A 24,465-nucleotide genomic window follows, 5' to 3' on the forward strand; every position below is an offset into this window, starting at 1 on the left:
AGATGACACGACTAACATAGAGGAAAACATCATTTGACAACTATTGATCAACTATTAATTGGTTGCCGTTAAAATCTAATAACACTGACAGTAAACGCTGTTTTTTCGTTTTTATGTCGATCTGTAATTAGTCAAGTAAAGAAAGCGCATTTGTAACAGGAAACATATATTACTTCAATTTAAATTGTTCCGCTAAGCGAATTACTACATTCTGATCGACTATTCACGGAAGCAATATTTTGAAAAGATATACCTAGGATAGACGCTCTCTTACTCATCTCGCATGTGCAGAATTACTGAAACTATTGAAATTTGAGTAAACTTAGTTTGCTACATATAGACCATCGACTCACAAAGCTCAAAAACTAATAAATATTTAAAAGTTATGACTATTGTGTCCTTGACGTCTTCTCAATTCGCCTAAGCTATCTTCTTGCGATTTTCAAATTGGTCCTTATTAATATAGTAAAAAAAAATTATAAAAAAAACCCAGTTTAACCGATCCGGACCATGAATTGGAATTCCGGCTCTAATAAAACAAGCGATTCCAAGTTCGGATCGGTCTTTGGCATTTACCAGCCAATCACATTCCTGTTGATTTCGATGGGTTATATTGTAGTAACAAACCCATATGTAAAAATTATCACGCTTATTTTCAAAAAGACCTGTTACACAATTTAGTTCCTCTTAGTGAAGCAAATTCGCTATTTATTCGATCCAGGGCCACCGTAATCAATAAACCAGTTACCAGATCCTTCGATTTGACATTCGCGAGCAATCGTTCACTCTACTTATTGGTCGTGATATAAATGTTTTTCGTTAGTTACGAGAACGATAGAAAAACCGACTTAATCCACCTTGCAGTGAGATGAGGACATTTTTTACTCATAGAACTTTTGTTAATTAATTGGTTTTGCTAACTAGGCGCTCGACTACCCTAATGAAAATAAACTATGCACATACTATAACCCACATGGTAAAACCATTCCCTATATAGTTTAGATGATATTCTGAACACGTCGTTAAGCTATTTAACCATGAGATTTTTATTAGGGTAGAGGAGTGATGAATAGAGTTTTGGCTCAGCACGAATACAACCTAGAATAAACTGAATTATTGATAGAAAATCAATTAAACGAATGAAATCCAACAACATAAATAAAGCAAAAAACGAAAGAAAATTATGAAATGTGAAGAATTATTAATGTAAATGAAAAATAATAAAAGATATAAATCTAATTAGTTAATCCCATTAAATAAAAAATTAGAAAGGTTTAAAAAAGTTACAAATTAGCAGAAAAAAGTAAATTGAGTCAAGTTAAAAAATTTGACTAAATGAATAAAAGAAAAGACTGTTCAGAATTAATTATATTAATAAAATGAAGAAACAGAATAAAATGCTTGAACTGAAAAAAAGAATGGAACGAATAAAATAAGTGAAATAAATAAGACGAATAAAATTAAAAAAAAAAACAGTTTTAATCCACCTAGCGGTGCAATTGTGCCTTTCTCATTTCTCTAAACTATGGCACGGAGGCTTTTTATGTTCAACATAATTGTGGAAATGTCCATTACATTCTTAGTACACTGCTCTTATACACAATGGCATTCCAGCCACGAACTTGATGAGCTACGTGTCGACGGTGAAACACTTAAAACAAAAAAATATCATACTCCATTAGCCTAATCAGCATTAGATCAATGTTATCTGCTTGCTAACTCATTTTGTCATGCGGGGGTGGGTATGTGAGGAGGGCGAAAGTTCCATGAACGAACGACTCCCCAGCTTAAATTGGTATGCTTTGTAATATAGTGGTGGTTTAAAGATGATGGGGTTGAAAGGGAGGGGTATGAGGACTGGATGGGGTGGTGGTCTGAGGGGTGATTTAAGGAGATTTTTAAAGGAGGGGAGTGAACAGTAGAAGGGGGTGTAACCCCTCTCCGTAAACCATCAACTACGCCCCTGTTAAAATTCAGAAACCTTATGCGAGTCGAAAATTAAGCCGGGATTAGGTTGACGTTTTTCAGAGTGAATGCATAACCTTTCTATATGAGAAAGGCAAAAATGTGCCAAAATCCAAAAAAGTGAATTGTCGTCAAATTTTTTTTCGAGTTTGAATCAAATCTCGACGTTTCATGCACCTTGAACACATTTAGCATCAAAAATAAAAATTTTATTTTTAATTTTTCCTATAGTTTATATGAGAAATTTCTGTGTGGCCGCACTCTGAAACCTGTAATTCCGGAACCAGAATTCCTATCTATCCAAAATTCAATAGCAGCCGATGGACCTTTCATTTGAGACTAAGTTTGGGCAAATCGGTCCAGCCATCTCTGAGAAAAATGAGTGACATTATTTGACACATACGCACATACATACACACACACATACACACACATACACACACATACACACACACATACACACACACATACAGACTTTTTCCGATCTCGACGAGCTGAGTCGAATGGGATATGACACTCGGCCCTCCGGGCCGGGATTAGGTTGACGTTTATCAGAGTGATTGCATAACCTTTCTATATGAGAAAGGCAAAAAGGAATTACATAAATGAATTGAATTAAATTATTTAAATAAATTGACTGAATAAAAAATCTGAATTAAATTAATTCTATCATTATTAATCAAATAAATGAATTTCTAATTTTGTTTATTGGGAGCTTTAACTAGATGATCATTCACCAACAAATAAATGCAATTATATATATATATATATATATATATATATATATATATATATATATATATATATATATATATATATATATATATATATATATATATATATATATATATATATATATATATATATATATATATATATATATATATATATATATATATATATATATATATATATATATTAAATAATGAAATATATAAAATTTATTAAAATAATTGAATAAAATAAATAAAACAAAAAATAAGCAAAATCAATAAACTTAATGAAACGAATGAAACGAATAAAATGAATAAAATATTATGATTTTTCGGCCGTGGACCAATTCAAAAAATAAACGAGCACGGGGAAAAATGCTGCACAGCCGTCATCTTGGGGTGAAATTATTAGAAAAAATATTTATAAATGTTATATATTCCAATTTACAAAATCCAGATTCCTCTCTTTATTGCGTCAAGCTAAATTCCTGAAATATGCCTTTCTTCGTGCTCTACAGTGGTGCAACCCCTTAATACCGTTTCTGTCATATGATATATCATATTTTGTAGTACAATCCACAACAAATAAGTAATGAAATGAAAGCAATGAATAAATGAATAAATGAATAAACGAATAAATGAATAAATGAATAAATGAATAAATGAATAAATGAAAAAATGAATAAATGAATAAATGAATAAATGAATAAATGAATAAATGAATAAATGAATAAATGAATAAATGAATAAATGAATAAATGAATAAATGAATAAATGAATAAATGAATAAATGAATAAATGAATAAATGAATAAATGAATAAATGAATAAATGAATAAATGAATAAATGAATACATGAATAAATGAATACATGAATAAATGAATAAATGAATAAATGAATAAATGAATAAATGAATAAATGAATAAATGAATAAATGAATAAATGAATAAATGAATAAATGAATAAATGAATAAATGAATAAATGAATAAATGAATAAATGAATAAATGAATAAATGAATAAATGAATAAATGAATAAATGAATAAATGAATAAATGAATAAATGAATAAATGAATAAATGAATAAATGAATAAATGAATAAATGAATAAATGAATAAATGAATAAATGAATAAATGAATAAATGAATAAATGAATAAATGAATAAATGAATAAAATGGATAAAATCGAAAAATGCATAAAGTGGCTAAAAAGAATAAAATGGATGAAATAGATAAAATGGATAACATGGCAAAAGTAGATAAGATAGATTAAATGGATAAAATAGATAAAGTTTATAAAGTTGGATAAAATGAACAAAATACATAAATAGTAAAAAATAAATAGAATAAAATGAATAAAATGGATAAAATGAATAAAAGAGATAAAATGGATAAAATAGATTAAGTGGATAAAATGGATAAGATGAATAAAATTAATAAGATGAATTAAATGGATAATTTGAGTTATGACGGCAAAAAATAAAATATAAACTAAATGCATACAAAATCAATAATGTGAATAAAGTTAACAAAATGAATAAGATAAATAAATTGAATAAAACGAATACAACGGATAAAATGAATAAAATAAACCCATATCGGAATATACTATCGGAATTTACTCTCGACAATTCGTTAACCAGAATCTAATTATTTTACATAGAACTGTACTAGGTGTATAAGATTTAATCCGCCGTCTGCTCATAGATGGCGTTACTGAGCATATTTAGTTACCATAGAAACGTCACATTTTTTTGTGTGAGTTCGACACCTGTTTACATTAATGTTTGCACATCATAAGTGATTTCATATGACAACTTACATTATCCCTTGCGTAATTAGGTCTAAGTTTGTGTCACAAAAAGAGCATATGCGGGAATCTCTAATTTCCCATTTGGGGATTTGCATAACTCTATTTTTTCGCCTTAATTTGAAGAAATCGTCTGCTAATCGTATCGAATGCTTGTGGAGGCCTACAGTCAAAGTGCGTTATCGAAAAATGAAAAAAAAAATTAAAAAAAAATAACAAAAAATAAAAAAAAAATTACAAAAAAATTAAGAAAAATTTAAAAAAAAAAACTGAAACTGTCAATGTTCATTGCTACCACCAATAACTAATAAACAAAGACAGCCCCCATCGCACAAATCAAAAATGGTCCAAAATTACTTGGAGACACTCAACTGGGAGGTGCCACCTCCCCCGCCAATTCACCAGACCCTGACCCCTTCCGATTATCATCTGTTTTCATCGATGAGTCACGCGCCTGGAGAACAGCACTTCGATTCGTACAAAGACACCCAAAAATGGCAAAGGTAAAAAAGGTAGAGGTAAAAAAACAACAAAAATTACCGAGAGATGGGAAAATATATAGCTAGCGAGGGCAAATACTTCGAACAAATTATTTTTTTGCGCTCTATATAAAAAAATCCGTTTTTTTTGGAAAAAAAAACAGCGGATATATTCATTTGCGCTGCGTTGCACGTTGCATTACGAAGCACGAACATGAAGCATGAATCCTGACTAAATACCTACCTACTAACCGTTGGGAGTGACACTGAGTCGCAGCTTTCCGTTAAGTAAGTACCACATCAACAGTTTCTTTCTTATATCTACAGGTACGGTAAATATGGTCAAAGCCCGTAATGGGGCCTCACAGGTCAACTTTTTGCTTGAGCTAGGACAATTTTTATTCTTAAACAATGTTCATCAAGTAGTCTGTGTGGGATTGAGAATCATCAGTCCGCAATCTACGTGCTTACGCAACGCACCGCAAATACCGAACCCTTAGCTCCTCTCTCGTTATAAGCACTTTTTACAAAAAATCGAGAATTTTTTAATAAATATTGGAAGATTTTTGTAAACAAATATCGTCATTGCCATATTTGGTGATGTATTCTACGAAGTATAATATTTCAGAACTAAGCTAGCGCCGGATTTTGATGAGACGAAATCGAAATGTAAATTCCTTAACTAATTTTGAAAAAAAAAACCTTGATTATGCGACCTAACTCTTCAAATGCAAGAAAAGTTGGCATTTTCACAAGATTTTCATATTTTAATTATCATACTTGTACCTGTTCGAATATTGGAGTTCTATGTGACCGCACTTATTAAAACGTAGCCTCGGAATCGAGAGTCGGATCATAAAGGAAATTCCGTAGAAGCTGAGCGGAAAATGTATTTTAATATGAACCAAACAAAGCATAACCTTGGTACTTCGTACATTCCATTGCGCAGTTCGAACATACAACGAGTGTCTTACGCGACCAACCGCCTCTGAAACGCCAAACCATTTGGAACTAAATTTATACAATTCACTTCGGGAATCTCTGAGAAAATTAGGTGACATTTCTGCCACAGACACGTACATCTAGACATTTTTCGATCACGTCAAATGGAACACGAGGCTCATGCTTGGTGGTACCTGCACATCAAACAAATATCGTAGACTTAGCTGGGTCAAAGGTAAGGCACCTTTCGTACCACGGACAGTAACGTTTCTTATTATAATGGCACAATAATATTACAATTAAGAGGTCAATATTCTAGACAAGAATTGTAGTACCAATAGAAAATATTGTTGTAAAGCAAGATTTTGTAACTATGGAACTACGGAACCGTAAACCCAATTCAAATGAAACACATTAGGATTCTATGAGGATAAAATGCATCTTTCATATGATCAAAAGTTTGTGCAAATTGATTGAGTCTTTTCTGAGAAATGGATGTCAGTTTAAGGGGTTACATATGTTGTGGTCGGCCAAAAAATGGCTCAGATTCTTAAGAATGCTGAATGTCATATTTTTGTAGAGACCGGAGTAGTGGACGCAAAGTTATAGCGTTTTGCATCTTGCTCCTTTACGGAGACATGGCTTACACTTTAAACTTTAAACGCGAATATCTCGAAATCATATTTTCCTAAAAACATCTTTGCGGTGACTACGATTGCCGAAAAAGTTTTCAACCGATCTCAAAACTTGTTTTTTATCTTATTCGTAATTTAACTGCCGTGTCCTTGAACAGTTCCATTTTTTTGCCAAATTTTCATATTAATGTTATAAATATTTTTCAGCTGAAAATAGTAGTTTTTCATCCCCGTTTCCAAAAAGTAGAAAATTTTGTTTCAACCAATCGTTCAAGGACACCACAGGTAATTTGACTTTTGGAGTCTACTAAGTTCGACTTTCCATCAAGTGGTTCCGCTAGAAGCACGCATAACTCTTGGTATGCTGCTAAATGCTATGAGTGAGATTGTTTTATCCACGACTTCATCCAAGTCACAATCGCAGTTGGAAAATACTCATATAACATAGTACGCAAGCCCTCTTCCTAGAGGTACCAATTCGTAAATTGGGGATTACGATTGAATGATCAAATACGATGCACTTAAAATCAGATTGAGCTCGTTGGGTTAGAGCCAGTTTAGCAACTCATGCGTATGTATTTAATATTGTCGGAGCTGTACATATAACACATCTCCCCTGCCAGATCATGCAAATTTTGGACGATGTCCTTCATTGAGTATATGCAGTTTTTGTGCTGATAAGTATTCCATCAATTCAGTGCCTCTCAAATCGATTATGGGGTTTTGCGTCACTACCGATTATGAGTGGAAGCCCAGTTCTGTCAGTATAATACAACCTTTTTGAAATCATCAGAAGTTAGTTATTCATTATGCAGAAAATATACCGAATAATAGACGTATTTCCAGTCTTTGCTAGTAATTGTGAAAGAATTTTGAAGCTGAAAGTATTGATCCAAGCTACTGTTGAGCCTGAAGTAAAATATTCTCTTATAGGGTTATGCAAATGGAACATGGGGAGACTTGACCAGGTTTTCAGCTAAAACTGCATAAATCTCTAAAAAAGCCTTCAATCCCTCAAAAGTCATTGAGATATAATGTGCAAAATTATTGTGCATCTTCATGATTTTTTGCAGAATTTTAATTTTAATTTTTGAAATGTTACAAAAGTTTTTCTGCGATCGTTTTTTTTTTTGGTCAAGTCTCCCCACTGCGGGGAGACAAGGCGTGAGGAGACTTGACCAAGAGAAATTTGAAAAATCATAACAAAAAAAAAATGACATAAAACATACTGTAATTATTTTTTTCCCATATTGTCGAGATCCTTAGGTAGCAGTAAAAATATAAAAGGGTTGTGATTTGATAAATTTTGATTTTTTTAAATGCATGTCTTTTTAAAGATTAACTGTACTGCTTGCATTGCATGTTTGGATTTGGATTTAAAGAAAATGGGAAGATTACTTATTTGCTACAACACTTTTTAAAAGAATTGTGTAAGCCGAAACATGTTTTGCCTCGAATGAAAAGATAAAGATTATCTAAAATACTTCCTTTTTCCAAACACCGAGAAACAATTAATCATAAAAGACTCAGTGTAAAAGTCCGCATCAAAAACAGTTTATACAAATTATACAACGATAGCTTGCTCAAGAACTCTGATTAGTTCCTCGTTCCTCCACACTCTGCTTCAACACAACGACGTTCTGCAAATATTGACACCAAACACTCTCTAGCGCAATCTTTACTGCATATCCCGTGATTATGATTTATGTCACATGAACCAACTGAGCAGTGATAAGCGCGCCTCTCGCAGTAAACCTATTCCACCGTTCCGAGGCACGTCTCAATTCCCAGCTTGTTTATCTATTTTGATAAACGATACCGGTTCTGTGCGTCTTTGTCCCGCGACGGTCGCTGCTCATCCCTGGCCGGAGCGGAGTTGTTGAGCTTGCTGGTCGTTGTACCGTGTGTAGCACGTGTTTCTGCTTCACTTAGTCCAAGGGGGATACTGGGGAGCTATTTTCGTCCCACTGTTTGTAATAACAGCAGAAAACAGATAGTCGACGACCCAAAGCGTGCCCGCTTTCCTTTCGTTAGTTCCGAGTATTATTATCATTTTTGGTTTTTGTTTTCATAATTCTATCGTCGCTTCTCGTATACCACCATACTGTAGCACAAGAAACTCCGGCTTCGCATACAGCTGCATCGAAACGTTTCAGCTTGTTTGTTTATCTAATTCCCTTGGTTGCTTTGGTAGGGCGGTGCGGCTGACCGGCCGGCGCATGGTGTCAACGATCAAAGGCCGCGCTTTGACTACGCGCCACGTTCTTGGTTGGTTGTGTACCGTACGTACCTACTACGATACAATTCCAAGCACCACCATACGGGCTGAACTACATCCCAATATGTGGGACTGCATATAGCATGTACCGATGCAGTTCCTTTACTGGACGCAATCATTCTGCAAATGTTTATATACACATAGAATGGTGCTGTTGGTCGGATGGACTTCAAAGAGAACCATGGGCTGCCGCCGCAGTCACGGCTGTTACCACTGGCTGCCGGTGTTTCGCTTTTAGAACCGTTCGTGATATCACCAGCCAAGCCGACCTCTCCGTTGTATATGGTTCGGTGTGAGTTGTTATCGGAAATGTTATATCCCGATTGTAAAAGTGTCGAGGTGTATAAATATTGGAAATTGATTGTGCGCTTTTTTTTATAGGGAAGCGGCATTCGTCAATTCAGTGGGTAGAATGTTCGGGTTTAATTAAATTGTCGTACGGCGAAGTGCGTCAGTCCACGTAGGACTTGTATCGATCAGAAAACATGTATTATTTTTTCTGCAAAAATAGTCACACCGAGACAACGGTAACGACTAACTGCAAGGTTGAAGATGGCAACCATGGAACAAGTGACCATCCCCTATCAGCATATTTTAAACCTTTAACAAGAAAAAACATGACACGCCGTTTCAGCATCAGTGATGAGAAGAATAAAAGATAATCCATTAGCTTTCTCTTAAACCCTCGGGACCAACTTCTGAACACGCCATTTTCAAGTGGTTCCAAGCATCGATAGTATGTAGGAAAAATCACAACTTGTTAGCTGGCGGAAATCTTTTTCCGCTTTCCTTTTTACACATTGAATCTCATTCAAGGATTCTGTTCTCATTGCGTGGTGCGAAAGTTTTTCAATTACATCCCAGCTTGGTTGCGGGAGAGCCTTCGCTACTTCTGCTGATGTCACCAACACTGACTGGATCGGTGGAAGTATATCCCGGAAAAACTTAAACGGTTACGAAAGGTTCTAGAGATGACATGCAAATGAGATAACATTCCGTGCCGAGTAGAGCAGAATCGTATAAATCCGATCGGAAAAGTATAGTAAAATACATACTATCAAAATTCTATATCAAAGCTGAAATTATTTTTTTTTATATTTCAACAACTGAAATCTGACAATTTAGATTAATTAGTTACGAATTTTAAAATCTGAATTTTTTTTGATACTACCACTTGATCGGGAATGTTATAACCACCAAACAGTAAAGAACAGTTCTTGAATGCTGCCGGTAGTGATGAAAGCCGCCGAGATAAACATTTTCCGGAAAGGTATGCCAGCTGTGACAGAAAATATAGTGCTGAATTAGATAACAACACGTGTGACAACAAGCCTCGGCGTGGCGCACGGAAATCGGGTACCGAGCTGAGGAAATCGAAATAAAATGCTGACTGTTACTTTTCCTGGTTGTTGGCAGTTGCGCAAAAATTCTTCCGGTAAGAGGTTTTTTACTACATTCCCAAGCGCTGACATTGGAATTTCTATTTTTAGTCCGGTAATTTCGTCTAACCTTGAAGGTGTACGACCTAAACTCTAATAAAAAATGCTAACACAACAAAATGCTTTTATCCTTCCAGACCAGAAGCAACGGTACCTCAAACAAAGAAAACCCAACATTCCGTACTGCCGTGCCCTCGTAGCACCCACTTGATTTGCTCATCCGGCAACCACTCTTCTGTGATTTTGTCCTTCAGGGGGGTGTCACTAGTCTTTTCCGTCAGGCTGTCATCAACCTAATTTTCGTCATTTACCGTTGACACAGTTCTCCTGTCTTCTTTTCGCTCTGCTATTACAGCACCATAACCCGCAGCAGGTTGGGTTGGGTCGCCATCGTATGATGAACGGAAATTTGTGGAGTTCAGAGCTATCTGTTTATGAGATGTTGGATAAAATGTAGAACACTTGCGAAACGTGGTATTATCACAGACTAACAGACATAACACTAAAAAACAAAGCTTCGCCTGCTTTAACAGTCATTTTAAATATACAGGGTGTTTGGTTCATGGTTAAGAATCTCTCGGGGGGTGATAGACTGCCATATTTGGAGAAAAAAATTGTTCTACACATACCATCAAATCTCAACCGTTACAGAGTTATTGAACATTTAGTGTAAAAAACTTATTTGTCTTAAAATAACTCTAACTTTAAAAGTATACTTTGTATTTTAAATGTTTTAGTTCCATTCGAAAGGTGAGAAAATTTCGCATTGAGTGATGCCCTCATATGTTTCAGCTAATGAGTTTAAATAGCCTTTTCAAAGTAATTTATTGAAAATTAAACAATTTCAGACGATTTTTCGTTCATTTCTTGAAAATCATAATAGTTAACCTCATCTTTTTAATAATTCAGATTGTCTTGATGAGCTGCTTAATTTGTTCTTTGACATGATACACTTACCTTTTCTTATTTTCATGATTTTGGGTTATTCAACTTGGATATTTTTATGTTATTTTCACTAGTACCAGCTCTAATTGAAAAATTACGGCACTTATTGTACTTTTTTTCTTTTTAATCGAAAGCCAGGAAAATTTTACAGTGAAAAATGTATTAATACCTTTCAGTTAAGTGAATTTAGTATTCTTTTAAAAGTAAATTAGTTTAAAGTTAGTGCTATTATTAGCATTTTCGTTAATTTTCTTAAAATAGTAAATTATAAACATCACCATTATTATCATGGAAATAATGCATCTCAGCAAGCTCTACAGTTCTTTCTTTGACTCCATTCAATTATCTCTTTTGGTTTCGACGCAAAATCGTTTTTATCACATCGTTTCATATGCAAAAATAACGATTTCGAACCCACTACATTTGTGGCGAGCTCATGCTGTGTTAACTATTAAATAGCAGCAAAATGAAAAGAGATGTAGATAAAGTGTCAAATTAAAAGTTATAGAGAACATTAAGGGGCATCAAATGAACAATAGTAACGATAAATTTTGTTGATTAATAATTAGAATAATTAAAAAACTCTCCAAAAAACACAAATTTTGAGATATTTCGTTAGTAAAAAATCATTTAGTACACTTAACTAAAAGACATTTGTACATACATTGATAGGAAATTTTCTCAGCTTTCCAATGAAATCTTGTAAATAATGATATAAAGCATATTTTTTAGATTAGAGTCTTTTAAGCACTTGCAAGTCGGTTACGGGAAAAGTATAGTAATTAAATTACTAAGAAATGAGAAGAGATAGAAATATGACGTCCAAGAACAAATTATGAATCGTCCTAAAACTCAACTTTTGGATACTGGATATTGCTATAATCATACTTCATTATTTCGAGAAAATTAGCAAAAACCTCCTCAAAAACACTAACTTTTAACTACTTTACAGTTAAAAGGTAATTAAAACTAATTACTTAAAAGATATGAGAACACCATTCAATAGAAAATTTTCTCACCTTTCGAATGGAACTAAAACATTTAAAATACAAAGTATACTTTTAAAGTTAGAGGTATTTTAAGACAAATAAGTTTTTTACACAAAAAGTTCAATAACTCTGTAACGGTTGAGATTTGATGGTATGTGTAGAACAATTTTTTTCTCCAAATATGGCAGTCTATCACCCCCCGAGAGATTCTTAACCATGAACCAAACACCCTGTATTTGTAGTTGGGACTGTGGCCACATTTGAAATCATGGCGCCACTGACATATGAACAAACATATGGGGGATAGACCACTAGTGAAAAATTATTCGCAAACCTGAGGGGTAACCCACCAGTAAATGAGTGTTTGAGACTGTGAATAAAAGGTGGAGCTAGTGTTCTGGGAAAATTGTCGGATCGATGTTTTTTGAGGGAATTCCCTCATAGTGTTATGTCTGTTAGTCTGTGGTATTATTTCATTCGTATTTAATAACACTATTCCAGCATTTCTGTTCAGCCGTGAACTTGAAAATAGCATAGTCTTTTAGCGAACGCGACGGTAACTCGCGTTTGGCCGTCATTCCTAGAAACATCCTACAATGTACTTCATCTGAATGGTTTTTCCTTCCTGACTTCCTGTGCCATTTATCTTCGACACACACACACAAGCACGGAAGAATGTTATATATTTTCACTTGAATGCTGTTCAACGACACAAAGCGCAGTTATTTTTCGTGGATAATGTGGAAACTGTTGAGGGTTGGCAAAAATAGAAGCAACGCCGAGTCGGGTGGATTTTCCTGCTTCCTTTCTTCCAATGGGAGCGGGTATGTTGTGTTTGGGGGTTGTCTTTTTATTATTTTTTTCCGTTTTGGTTTGTTGTAACCGTTGCGTCCGGGATATTATTGTCTCGTTTGTTATCTGGGAAGACGATAATCCTGTTGGTCGTACGATATTTTCCTCGGTTGTATTTGTTTTTCTATACATCGAATCAACCGCAAGGATATGTATTAATTCTAAACAATCGTGTAACCACGTTCAATAAAAATTGTGGTACTTCATTGGATATTTAAAAAACAGAACACACATCTAAGCGGAAGTTTTTGCATGCTAGTAGACATAAACACTCAGATCACTTTATGACAAAAAAATTAGTATCCAAGAAGTAAGTGAGACGTCTATTCAAACAAGTTTTAACGAAATTTGGTGGATACATTCGGATGGAAAACGGCGTATAGCAATTTAAATGTCCTTCTAGCGAGCTTGCTCTAAAACTGGTGTCCACTTCCAAAAAGTTGTTGTCCGAGAAATATGACGTCGAGATTCATGAACCGCTCGAACCAAGAAAATTATTGGAATTTCGGAAAAATTTGAGCAGGATGAATTTATTGAAAAACTGCCAGAAACGTGTGAGCTTGAAATCACGAAATCTCAGAAATAATTCCATTGTAATAATATTGGAAACTGATGCCAACACCTACAACTGCTTGCTGAAACTTCAACGTGTCCGCATTGGCTGGGACCGCTGCCGGATCTTCTAAGACGTCGATGTATTACGATGCTACAATTGCTCCTAATATGACCACAAAGCACACACCTGCGCCAAACCAATAGGTTGTCCAAAATGTGCGAAAAGCCACGAAGCCAAGGACGCGAAAGGTGCAGAATGCAGCCACACAGTCTGCCACCCAGAAAACGAACGTGTGTCACGCCGCGTAGAGTTTGGATTGCCCACATTATTTGGGGTGCCTGAAGATGGCTAGATCGAGGATTGATTACTCGTAGCAATTACCCGCAATGATGGAAACCAGCGCCGACCCTGGTTTGCCAGGTAAAACTAAAGTAAGGTCTTCACGAAACTAGGATTGATACTGGAATCACTTTGAGAGAAACCTCATAATTACTGACGCTGTAGTACACCATCGCCAACCTACCTGCGCCACCAACTATAGTCACGGGGAAATCACATATCCATTTGCAGACACAATCGCCCACTGTTTCACATGATCACCCCAAAGGTATCTGGCTTTATTACCAGAACGTACGAGGCTTGCGAACCAAAATTGTTGCCGCTTTTCTTGCTGTACGTGATTGCAACTTCGATGTCATTATTATGACAGAAACTGATTTTGATGATCGGCTTTTCGGCAGTTCCTATAATGTCTTCCGTTGTGATAGGAACAAAAACAGCAGCGCGAAATCCACCTTCGGAGGTGTTCTGATCGCAGTTACACAGCAACATCCTAGCTCACGTGTGAACATTACCCACGGGATTAATTTGGAACAGGTTTTCGAATTAGCATCCTTCAATTGACGTAAGATTTTTCCTTGTGCAATATATATATTCTACCAGATAACAGTAGAAATGTCTGTATGATTCAGTCACATAATGTATCAGTGCATGAGCTTTGTCACAAAGGATCAATTGAGGACACTATCTTGGTTCGCACTTCCTCTTTTATGATTGTCCTTTTAAAGAATTTCAGATATGATGCCCAATCAGGACAGGGCAGGGCGTGGCTACTGTTACGAGCCTACTGATACCGAGAATCCTTTCTGATTGGAACTCAAACATGCAGGACCGTAGCGTGGTCTTCTGACGCCCTTGGTTGGTTGGGCCCCTTTGGTTTACTTCTACTTTATTTTTCAGTTCAACATGAACAATGTTGAATCAACAAATTCCCCGGAAAAATCCTGACGAATCTCTATTCGATTTTAAAGTATAAAGTATTTTTTTCTAAAATAAAAGCGGAAGCTAATTATTAGATTTTTTTTTTAATGCTGCGCGGGAAATGGAAATTTTCTAGCCTATTTCGGGTAAAACCATTAATTTATAGCGCCAGCAGAACACTAGAGTTTTGTGGAATCTTACACATAAGTTCGCTGTACATTCGTCTGTAATATTATTCGCAGTCAGGTGTTTGAAGGCGACGGACGGGTCATTTTCTTGGAAAATTTTGCGAAATCAGATGACGCTAGGTTTTTGAAGGCAACGGACGGATGATTTTTCCAGGAGACTACGTGCAGATTAGTTCGCTAAGAAGTCGATTTATTAGGGAATTCAACCTGCCTCTGTCATTCAACAATCTGAAGAATTTATCTTAATATTTGTTCCTTCACCGAACGTTACATTTATTTCCGATAGTTCGGTTAGACACTTCGTGTTTAACTAGGGCTCATTTCTGGTAAATTACAGCTCTTGACTTGTACGATCGTGGAATCAGTTGACGCTAGGTATTTGAAGACGACGGACGGAGCCTCTATTCGGAAATATCAGCATCAGTGTAAAAAGGAGACAGTTTTTAGTTACTTTACGCTTGTCCGGACATGCCGTAGACTCAGGTGATTCGCATTTCTAATGCTAAAAGATCTTGACTCCTACGGTAGAAGACAAAAAGTTAAGTCGCCGGTAAACTCTTAGCTTGCATATATGATCCTTCCACGCTTTTCTAAACTTGCTCCCTTCAACTCATTGCTCTCCCTTGAGTACTGTGGCTTTTAATATTGAAAAATATACTTCACCTTCCAGTCCCTTGCTAATTAAATGCCGTAACAACAGGTTTTAGGAGTTGTGACCTGAATGGTAGATTGTTGATTGCGGTGCATATCATTAGATTTGAATTACCCGTCCAAGTGCCGTCAGAATTCCCAAACACTACCCACCCATCTTTTTGCACAAGCAAGTGAACCAGAGATGCTTTTATGAACTGATACTGATGCAGATTTTTACAAATTCTTTGTGTCGGCTGCAAAGAAAATCGATAACAATCATCAGTCATACAGCTTAAGCTTGTGCGACCACTCCTGGCTGCCACTCTGTTATCGATCTGGACTAGCTGAAGTTGCACAGGGAATGAGTAGATAATTATGCTTGGGAGTAGCGAATCTTTCAATGTGCAACTCCTGGAAATCCTAAACTGTTGTATTGATCAATACCGACGCCGGCCAGACGCGAACGTAAATCGCGGAAGGAAAGGGAAGGAATGTTAGTCCGATACTTGCTTTTGCTAGAGGCCGTGTATACTACTGCGCGCTCCGAAGGTATCACGGGAGGAGGATATTTATTAGTAAGTATAGAAGTTGGTTTCTAGTTCTGCACTATCGACGCCAGAGAGGTGACTCCACTATCTGGACTAGATATCGATCCATCAACTCATGGACCAGGAACCAACGGCTTTATTTCCCTTCCGAGGTAACGATTGAGCATTTACTGGGGTTTAAAACTATTCTGTTTAGTTCACACCACGTGCTAAAGCTCTCCAGTTCACTCTGAAGAAACTCGGCATCAGTTTTTCCCGTATTTGTCGAAAAATGTTCATGTCCTCGACGAAAGAAAGGCGAGGTCCTTGTAATTTGATATTGATGTCATTAAAGTAGAGGAGGACTATTACTGGACTGAGATGGCTTCCTTGTGGGATGCCTAATGTAGCGAAGAATGGTGCAGATAGACAATCATGGTCATCATCATGATAGATAGAATGGTGCATAGTCGATAACATAATGACATTTCTCTAATAATTCAGGTAGAACCATAACTGCCAAAATAAGTGACGACTCATCTGCAATATCGACATTCGAAATGAAATAGAAACACAGGCATCAGCATTTGCAAGATTATCATCAACAACAGAGTTTTCTTCTGATACAGCTACTTGTGTTGAATCTGTAGTACTCTGACCTTATTGGGCAACTTCCGTGCCGTTTTTTGCGCGGCTCCCGGGTATTTTGAAAATCATTCGTGATGACTACACCCAGGTCTAGTCGGTAATAGAGATGTATAGCATCTATATCGGCCTCAAGCTCCTACCCTGCTGGAGTCTGTCTCCACACTCGTCATTCATTAGATTTATTTGCCATTTTAGCGGTGACATTGCCTCAAAACCACCACCGTCGTGGCCTGTCAAATATATTTACGTGCAGTCCCGATCAGAATGAAATAACAAGATTATAACAGAACACAATTTTTGTAACATGTTGTGTTTTAAATTAGGTCTCGTTAGTAGTTAAAATAACAGAAATTTATAACAAGTAGCAATGCGAGATATAGTTTTGAAATATTTTTGTTGTGTTTCTGATCGGGGTAGAACTCGAATTTGGTTAATGTGTTCGTAAATGCATGAATGAATAAATACTTCCAACTTACCACACTAGCACTGAAATATACAAGGCTGTTTCATATTTAATCTATTAACACCCAAGCTACCATGTGCGTAGTTGGAAAAGGGTCTCATTATTTAGGTTCTTGATTTTTGCCATTTTCCAATGCAAATTTCTCTATTATTTTCGACGTTTATCAGTTAATTAGCACCATTCATACCTACTGTGCAGAGTTAGATGAAAAGACCAGTTGCTGGCAAAACCATGTTCAGAAACAAAATGTCAAGGGGCATTTTATGCGGCGCTGTTTTCACACGTTCGTTTCCTGTGGACAAGAAATTGCCAACGCTTCTGCACTACTCTCCGAACCTTTCTACACACGAAACTTGTCAAAAAGGGCTATAAATGAGACAGGCTGCTGGTTTTGTATGACTTCTCAACCATCAACTCCACTGAGTAGGTAAATATGATCCTGCCGGGTTGTTCCACATGACTGGCAAAGGCTGGTCGGCGGCGATGGTACGGAAACACTTTCGAGGATTAGGGTAGAGTGGGTAAAGCTGGACACCGTAAGGTTACAGAAAAATTCAAGATTTCGCAAACCGTGATTGAAGGTTATAATCTATCAACATAGTAACACAATCCTATTTATTAACATTTTGTGCTCTTGCACAAATTTGGTTTATCCGATTAGCTCCCTTAGAAAATATTGAAAATCATTGTAACATTAATTATTCAATTTTTCAGGTTTGAAATATGCAAGGTGACTATTTTTCAGATCGTGTTCACAACAGCGTACTTTCCCCTACAAGAGTTTGGTCTGAGCCACATCGCACACCATCGTTCGCCACTTTGTTGGTTCTTTATATCGAGTCCGTATTCGCCTGGCCAACGGACGATGGCAAAAAGTGCACCATATTAAGCCTGTAGACGAGTGGGACGTGTTTGAACTAAAAATGTAGCTCAATATTGCAGACATGTTGTGAATTGTAAGTCCAAAGGGAACCCCGTTACAGTACATTGTGATACACCATTTCGGAAGAAGATGCCGATGCCTACCTTTCCCCCTACGGTCAGTTGATATCCCATAATCGTCGGAGCCTTCAGCTGAACCGGACAGATGAATCCCAGATCCCGATGGCCAGTGGCAATATTGCCGGATCCGGAGTGAACGTTCTTTCGGGGTGCATGTGACTTGGTGGCGTGCATGGAATTCGTTGGCATCGGGGTGCTTTCCGAAGAGTTGTTCTGCGATACGCACAACTCTTTGCCGTCCTCGGGGAATTTGCTGCACTCTAGATTCTCCGGCCACTGGAAATCGAAAGTTTTCATAATCGTTTCACACACACGAGCGCTTTCGCACAAACTGCGGCAAGGTGGTATCGGAAAGTTGAGGATAGTGCAGACAGGTGCATACAGAGTACAAAGGAAAAATTTCAGGTCTGGACTGCAGTCGATTTTGACCAGGGGAATGAACTGATGAACTTCGAGGGCTGCTTCCTCCTGCTTTGTGTGTCCTATCAGGTTAGGCATGATGGTTTTGTTGTACTGAATGTCGGTACAAAACGGGATGGTGATCGGTTCACAGCGATTGTGATGCTGAAAGTCATCCGAGCTAATGCTGGAAATCTCGTGGCCTCCGAAAGAATCCTGCTGCTGGATGGATAATCCGACGTTTGCATAACCCATCAGCAGAACAATACAGCTTAACTTCATACATATTTTCCCCATTTTCATAAACCAATTTCCTAAAGCCGATTCTTCATATACACTCTTCTGTATGACACTCAACTTTATAACACTTCACACACCTCTTCGGTGTTATTTTACCACTCACACATTCAACTGACGTTTACTTCAAACGCAATAAACAACGCATAAAATCAGCTATGATTCTCAACACAAACACCATGAAGACCACTCTTGCCGATAGGCTTCTTTAGCTGCCGCCACCGCTGTTGATGCTGCTATTGATACTTCCCTCACTTTATGTATATTTTTAGACTAACCCGCTCACACACACCACAGCACTGCGCGTAATTTATAACATTCTACTCTTCGCACTTGAATGCAATAAAACCCGATCTTTTCTCTCGCCAGACCATTCACCTCCACAGCTTTCTTCGTCTTACTACTTTCACAACGTTCTCAGCGTAGAATCGGCTTGCGGACGGAACCTTTGATCAGCGTGTTGACAAATACCAGATGTGATAACATGCTGTTTCACTCACTACTAGAAACCCAATTGCGCGCTTGCTTCGATTTCCACTAACCTAACCGATCAAAGCCGACCGACCGACGGACTGCCCAATGCTTCCTAACTCGAACAATGCCTTTTTTCGCTCGGAATCTTATTAGAACCGATAAATTTGATCGACCGCAAAACGGAACGGAAATACACACCACCGATAGCGAAAGCGTCCGAAATACAACTAAAGACAAGTGGCAACCAGTCAGTACAGCTTGCACAAGCCTGTGTTCGTCTGATGCTTTCCACCGAAAGTTTCGGTCGGCGATTCATTCTCCGATCCTCCTGTCAGGAGCGTTCTGCTATGCGAGACGATTTTTTTCTTTCTGTTTGTGTAAATGTGTGCGTGATATCGACACCGGAGATGTAAACAATTAGCGGCATCGGTCAGCAGACTGGAGAAATGCGCAACAACAACAGCTAAATGTTGTATACAGTGAAATCTTATGGTGCGAGGTATGAGTGGAAGGGACAGAACAAACGTCAAATGCTGCTTGCATTGCACTTGTTGGCATGCATAAGTGTATTGTCAATCTCTAGCCAATCGAGAGGTTGGTGGAATTTACATTTCCAAAACAAATAGCCGAGTTCATATGGGACGTAAGTTATCATCAAAAAATTTGGTTATCTTAGCCATTTTTTCTCGCAGTTTACTCTCCGTCCACCACAAAATCCCCGTATAAGTGATTTTTTTCTTTTTAAATAACCACCAAAACGTCCCAATAGCAACACAGTTATGCTATATAGGAGCGCAATTGTATGCAAATTTATCGTCGCACGATTGCCGAAGCCGGACTATCTGGATTTTAGAAATCAATCAAAATATCATGTGACACAAAATTGAACTAATAATTTATCTAGATCAGCTGAGTCAAGAACCAAAATATGTCTTGGATAATTCAATCCAACTAGTTCTCATTTCGTGCCTACCACAGAACTCAAATTAGGTCAGTTTTCTGATAGCATAATCCATCGTCCTTCGATATGAACTAGAAATATGATGAGTAGTTTTAAGTTAGTACCGACAGAATTGAAAAAGAAGGTGAACGAAGAGTCACTGTAGATTAAACATCAATCGTCGCACCAACACAGTCTAACCTGAACTGATGCTGATAAAAACATTTATTATCGAAGAAACAAACCGAGTTTCCAGCTTGAGTTCAACGAGATGAAATTTTTTGGTGGATAATTTAGCCAAGATTTTGGATAAAATTGAATGAATCTAAATGGTGTCTGCGATATTTGGAATCTCATCCTATGCAGACCTGGTACCACCACCTGTTATTGAGTAGAGCAATCTGCTTTCTCGTTGGATATGTTAATAGCCAGTGATGCCAAGTACTTTTGATCTGTTAGTTTTATAGGTGTTGACCATTACAGATATTATAGACCAGTAAAGGCACATTTTATCGAGCCAAACGAGAATGACGTCATACAGTACAAACAAGCAGAACAAGTATTGTAATTTTATTTAAAAAATGTATTTTGTTATTCACAGTAGGCATCACTTATCATGTCCGTATTTGTATTTTACAATGTTATTTGGAAAGATATTCATTGTATTTTACCTAACTGCGAAAAGCATTTTACTTATGCCTTTTTTCATCAACTTTATGTTTTTGAGGAAATAGGATATTTTACCGCTTTTCTTCATTTTTTGTTGTTCAGTAGCAAACATGTAAATTCTCTTTTGATTCATATATTGAACCTCTTGAAAGTTATTTTGGCAATAAAAGATGATCCAATACAGTCGAGCGCGTTCGAGCTTGCACATTTTTAGGTGATGCCAGTTTAACATGCTTGTTTTTAGTTGCCAATTTTGCAGTCTTTTCAACCGCGAGTTTATAACAGTTATATTCTTTTTGTTTGCTTTTTTTCAAATGATGTGATGGATTGAAATACATTACAAAACATAAATATATTGTTACTGTATTAATTTAAGGGTCCAACCCGGAATTTATTTCCCGGGAATCTCGGAATTTTTGGCATTCCCCGGATTCCTGGATCTCGGGAAATTGTGTGTTCTCATTCCCAGGAATCGGGAATCCCGGGAAATTTTTTTGAAGTAGAATACTTCTAACGTTTCAATATGGGGTCCCGTTTCAAAAATTTCAGTTAAGAAATTTTCCCAGGTTTGAAATGCGAATATCTTCCGTTCTACTGGACGAAATCGCAATATTTTTGCACTATCTGATCGGAAATTTGTGCACGTATTTCGTATTAAATTTCGGAATTACTGCAACTACTATAAATAAACCAAAACAAGGATTTTCAGAAAATCCTTCGAAAACAGCGAGGAAAATGCGCAATTTGCCAGCATATCCCACGCAGAGTCGTCAAAAAGGAGCATGTAAGCGTTTCATTACATACGGGAATGTTATATATACAGGTCACGCGAGCTTGTTTTGTATCAGTGGGTGCTCGCTTACCACACGAGCAACATGCTCGTCCGGACGGTACAATGAGCGGTATCATGTTTGCGTTCCCGTACCAAGCGTCATCGCAAGGTTCTTCGTGATAAAATCCAGGAAATCACCAAATCTGCCATTCGGCGTCTGGCTCGTCGTGGTGGTGTAAAATGCATCTCCGATTTAATCTACGAATGCTGATGGTGTGCAGGAAAATGTCACCCGAGATGCCGTGACCTACACTAAACACGCCAAGCGCAAAACCGCAATGAATGTCGTCTATACTCTGAAGCGGCAGGGACGCACTTTGTATGGATTTGGAAGTTGAAAAGGTAGAACTCACTTGTATCATTATAAAAGAGGCCCTTTTCAGGGCCACCAAAATCATTTCAAAGAATAAATTTGCATTTTCTGTTTCATGGACTGTTTCTCCCTGGAGAGCAATTTGGGTTAAACCCTAAATTATGATTTATTTCAGTACGCAAATTGCAAATATGGTCAGAAAGAAACTGGAGTGAAGTGGAAAACATTTTTACTAGGCGCATTCAAAAAAGGTTTCAATTCTCAAACATTTTACCAAAGTGCCGTATTACATTACTCTCTTTACCCTGAGTGTTCGATAATCTCCGTATTGGAAACACAATTTCAGTTTTGTTCTTTATCAAAAATATGTGGTCGACCAACGAAAGGGTGGAGCTACGAAGAACACATATTGAGGACAACACAAAAATGGACGAGCTTCCATTGTGCTGTAGTCAGGTATAAAAAGTCAGCATGCTGTTGCTCACGCTCAGTTCGTTTCCAGCATCAGCATGCAGCAGTTCGTTTGCAGCATCTCCCGCAAAATTCAAACCGCCGTCCGTTTGCTGCTGTCAGAAGAGTTGGCCAAACACGCCGTCTCAGATGGCACCAAAACTGTTACCATATACAGCTCCAAGTAAATTCCGAACACTGTCCAAACAAAAGGCCCTTTTCAGGGCCATCAATTTATCGACAAAGAATGAAATTGAAGTTTTGTTATTACAAGCATCAGAAAATGGCTTGTCAAGAGCGTTGGATGGTAAGTGAGCCACTTGTGAACGATACCGTCGCTTTCACGTAGAATGGCACAAAATCAAAAGTTATTTGTGATTTAATGATTCAATTTACAAAAATCGAACGTTTTCTAACGTTTCGATATAGGTGCTCCGTTTCAAAATTTTCGGCTAGAATGCTGCCTATTTTTCAAACGTGAAAATCTGCTGTTGTATCGAATGAAAACCTTCGATTTTTGCGCTGATTGGAAATAGTTGTGACTAATTCTGTAGAATGTACAATTACTGAAAATAACGGATTTTGTGAAAGCAGTGGTTGGTCCGTACAATTCGATTCCAAGCGAGCTAGACTAGTCTAGACCTCTGACAATAGAAGTAAACTGTTTTATTTTGAATTCAACTACAACTTCCTTGAAAACAGCACAGCTAAAAAACTTTTGGGAAAAACGCAAACCTAAATTTTCCACTATAATGGAAACTGCCTGTGCCCCGCCGCACAGCATCATCAAGATTGATAGTAATTCAAGCCGGGAGGAAAGAGGTTGTAAGGCAATGGAAAACGAAAATTTCATTTATATCTTACTGGAATATAATTGGCTGGTCCTGAAAAGAACTTGTTGGTTTGTGGTTTATTTTGGGTCACAATTTAGGCCTGCTCGATTGCTGATAGCTGTGAATTTCCGAACTTTTATTGTAAATCTTAGTCGATAAATGTAGAAACTGTAATAATCATAACATCTATTGTTCTACGATCTAAGATCAAACAGAATATTTTTTGTAAACTTTTTATGTTATCAACTAATATTTATTTAAGAATGTAAAAATAAACTGTAAACCACTGACAATCAAACATGACACGCTATTTTTAGATTTGGCAAGAGATTATTAGAGAGTTGACGCAAAAATCGGTAACTCTTACTGTCAAACAGACACATATTTGACAATACGAGTAACAGAATTTTGCGCAAACTCTCTAATAATCGACGAAACTGCCGTGTGTCGTTTAGAATTCCTACAGTAAAAGTCGTTACGAAATTTATGAATGGTCTCAAGGTTGTACCTTTAATTTGAAACTAATTTTGTGCAAATCTGTCCAGCCATCTCTTTGGCCCTCCTAACCTTGGTTAAAAAGTTAATGTTTGTAGCGATAGAATAACCTTTCTAAACGTTTTTTAATCATTTTTTACAATTGAGATTTTTTTATGACTGAGTTGACATATCAACATCATTTTTCTTTTAATTTATTCAGAGTGTTCGTACAATTTTGTCATTTTCTAATATAAACGCGTGAACAACATATCCAAATTTTGGAATTTTCAATCAGAAAGAAAATCTGTATTGGTGGTCATATTTGGTTTGAAAAGATTTTGAGTTTGAAACAAATATAAAATTCAATCTGATTTAAAATTTCTTAACAAGTCGAAAATTTTCATTAGGAGTCTGAGCCCCCAGGAGCCCCCCTGGATCAACCACTGTTTTGAAAATA

At 36.8% G+C, this 24,465-nt stretch overlaps 1 protein-coding gene across 1 annotated transcript in view; it reads right to left on the reverse strand.

The window, feature by feature from the left end:
- Window positions 1–19,699, reverse strand: part of LOC131693693 (frizzled-like) — a 333,538-nt gene extending 313,839 nt beyond the window's left edge. The window contains exon 1 of the mRNA XM_058981743.1: window positions 18,349–19,699. Coding sequence (XP_058837726.1) covers window positions 18,349–19,026 — 678 coding nt within the window. The 5' untranslated portion in view covers window positions 19,027–19,699. The remainder of the gene's footprint in view (window positions 1–18,348) is intronic.
- Between the last annotated feature and the right edge of the window lie 4,766 nt (window positions 19,700–24,465).

Source organism: Topomyia yanbarensis, chromosome 3 (genome assembly GCF_030247195.1).
Source record: "Topomyia yanbarensis strain Yona2022 chromosome 3, ASM3024719v1, whole genome shotgun sequence".
NCBI classification, from domain to species: domain Eukaryota; kingdom Metazoa; phylum Arthropoda; class Insecta; order Diptera; family Culicidae; genus Topomyia; species Topomyia yanbarensis.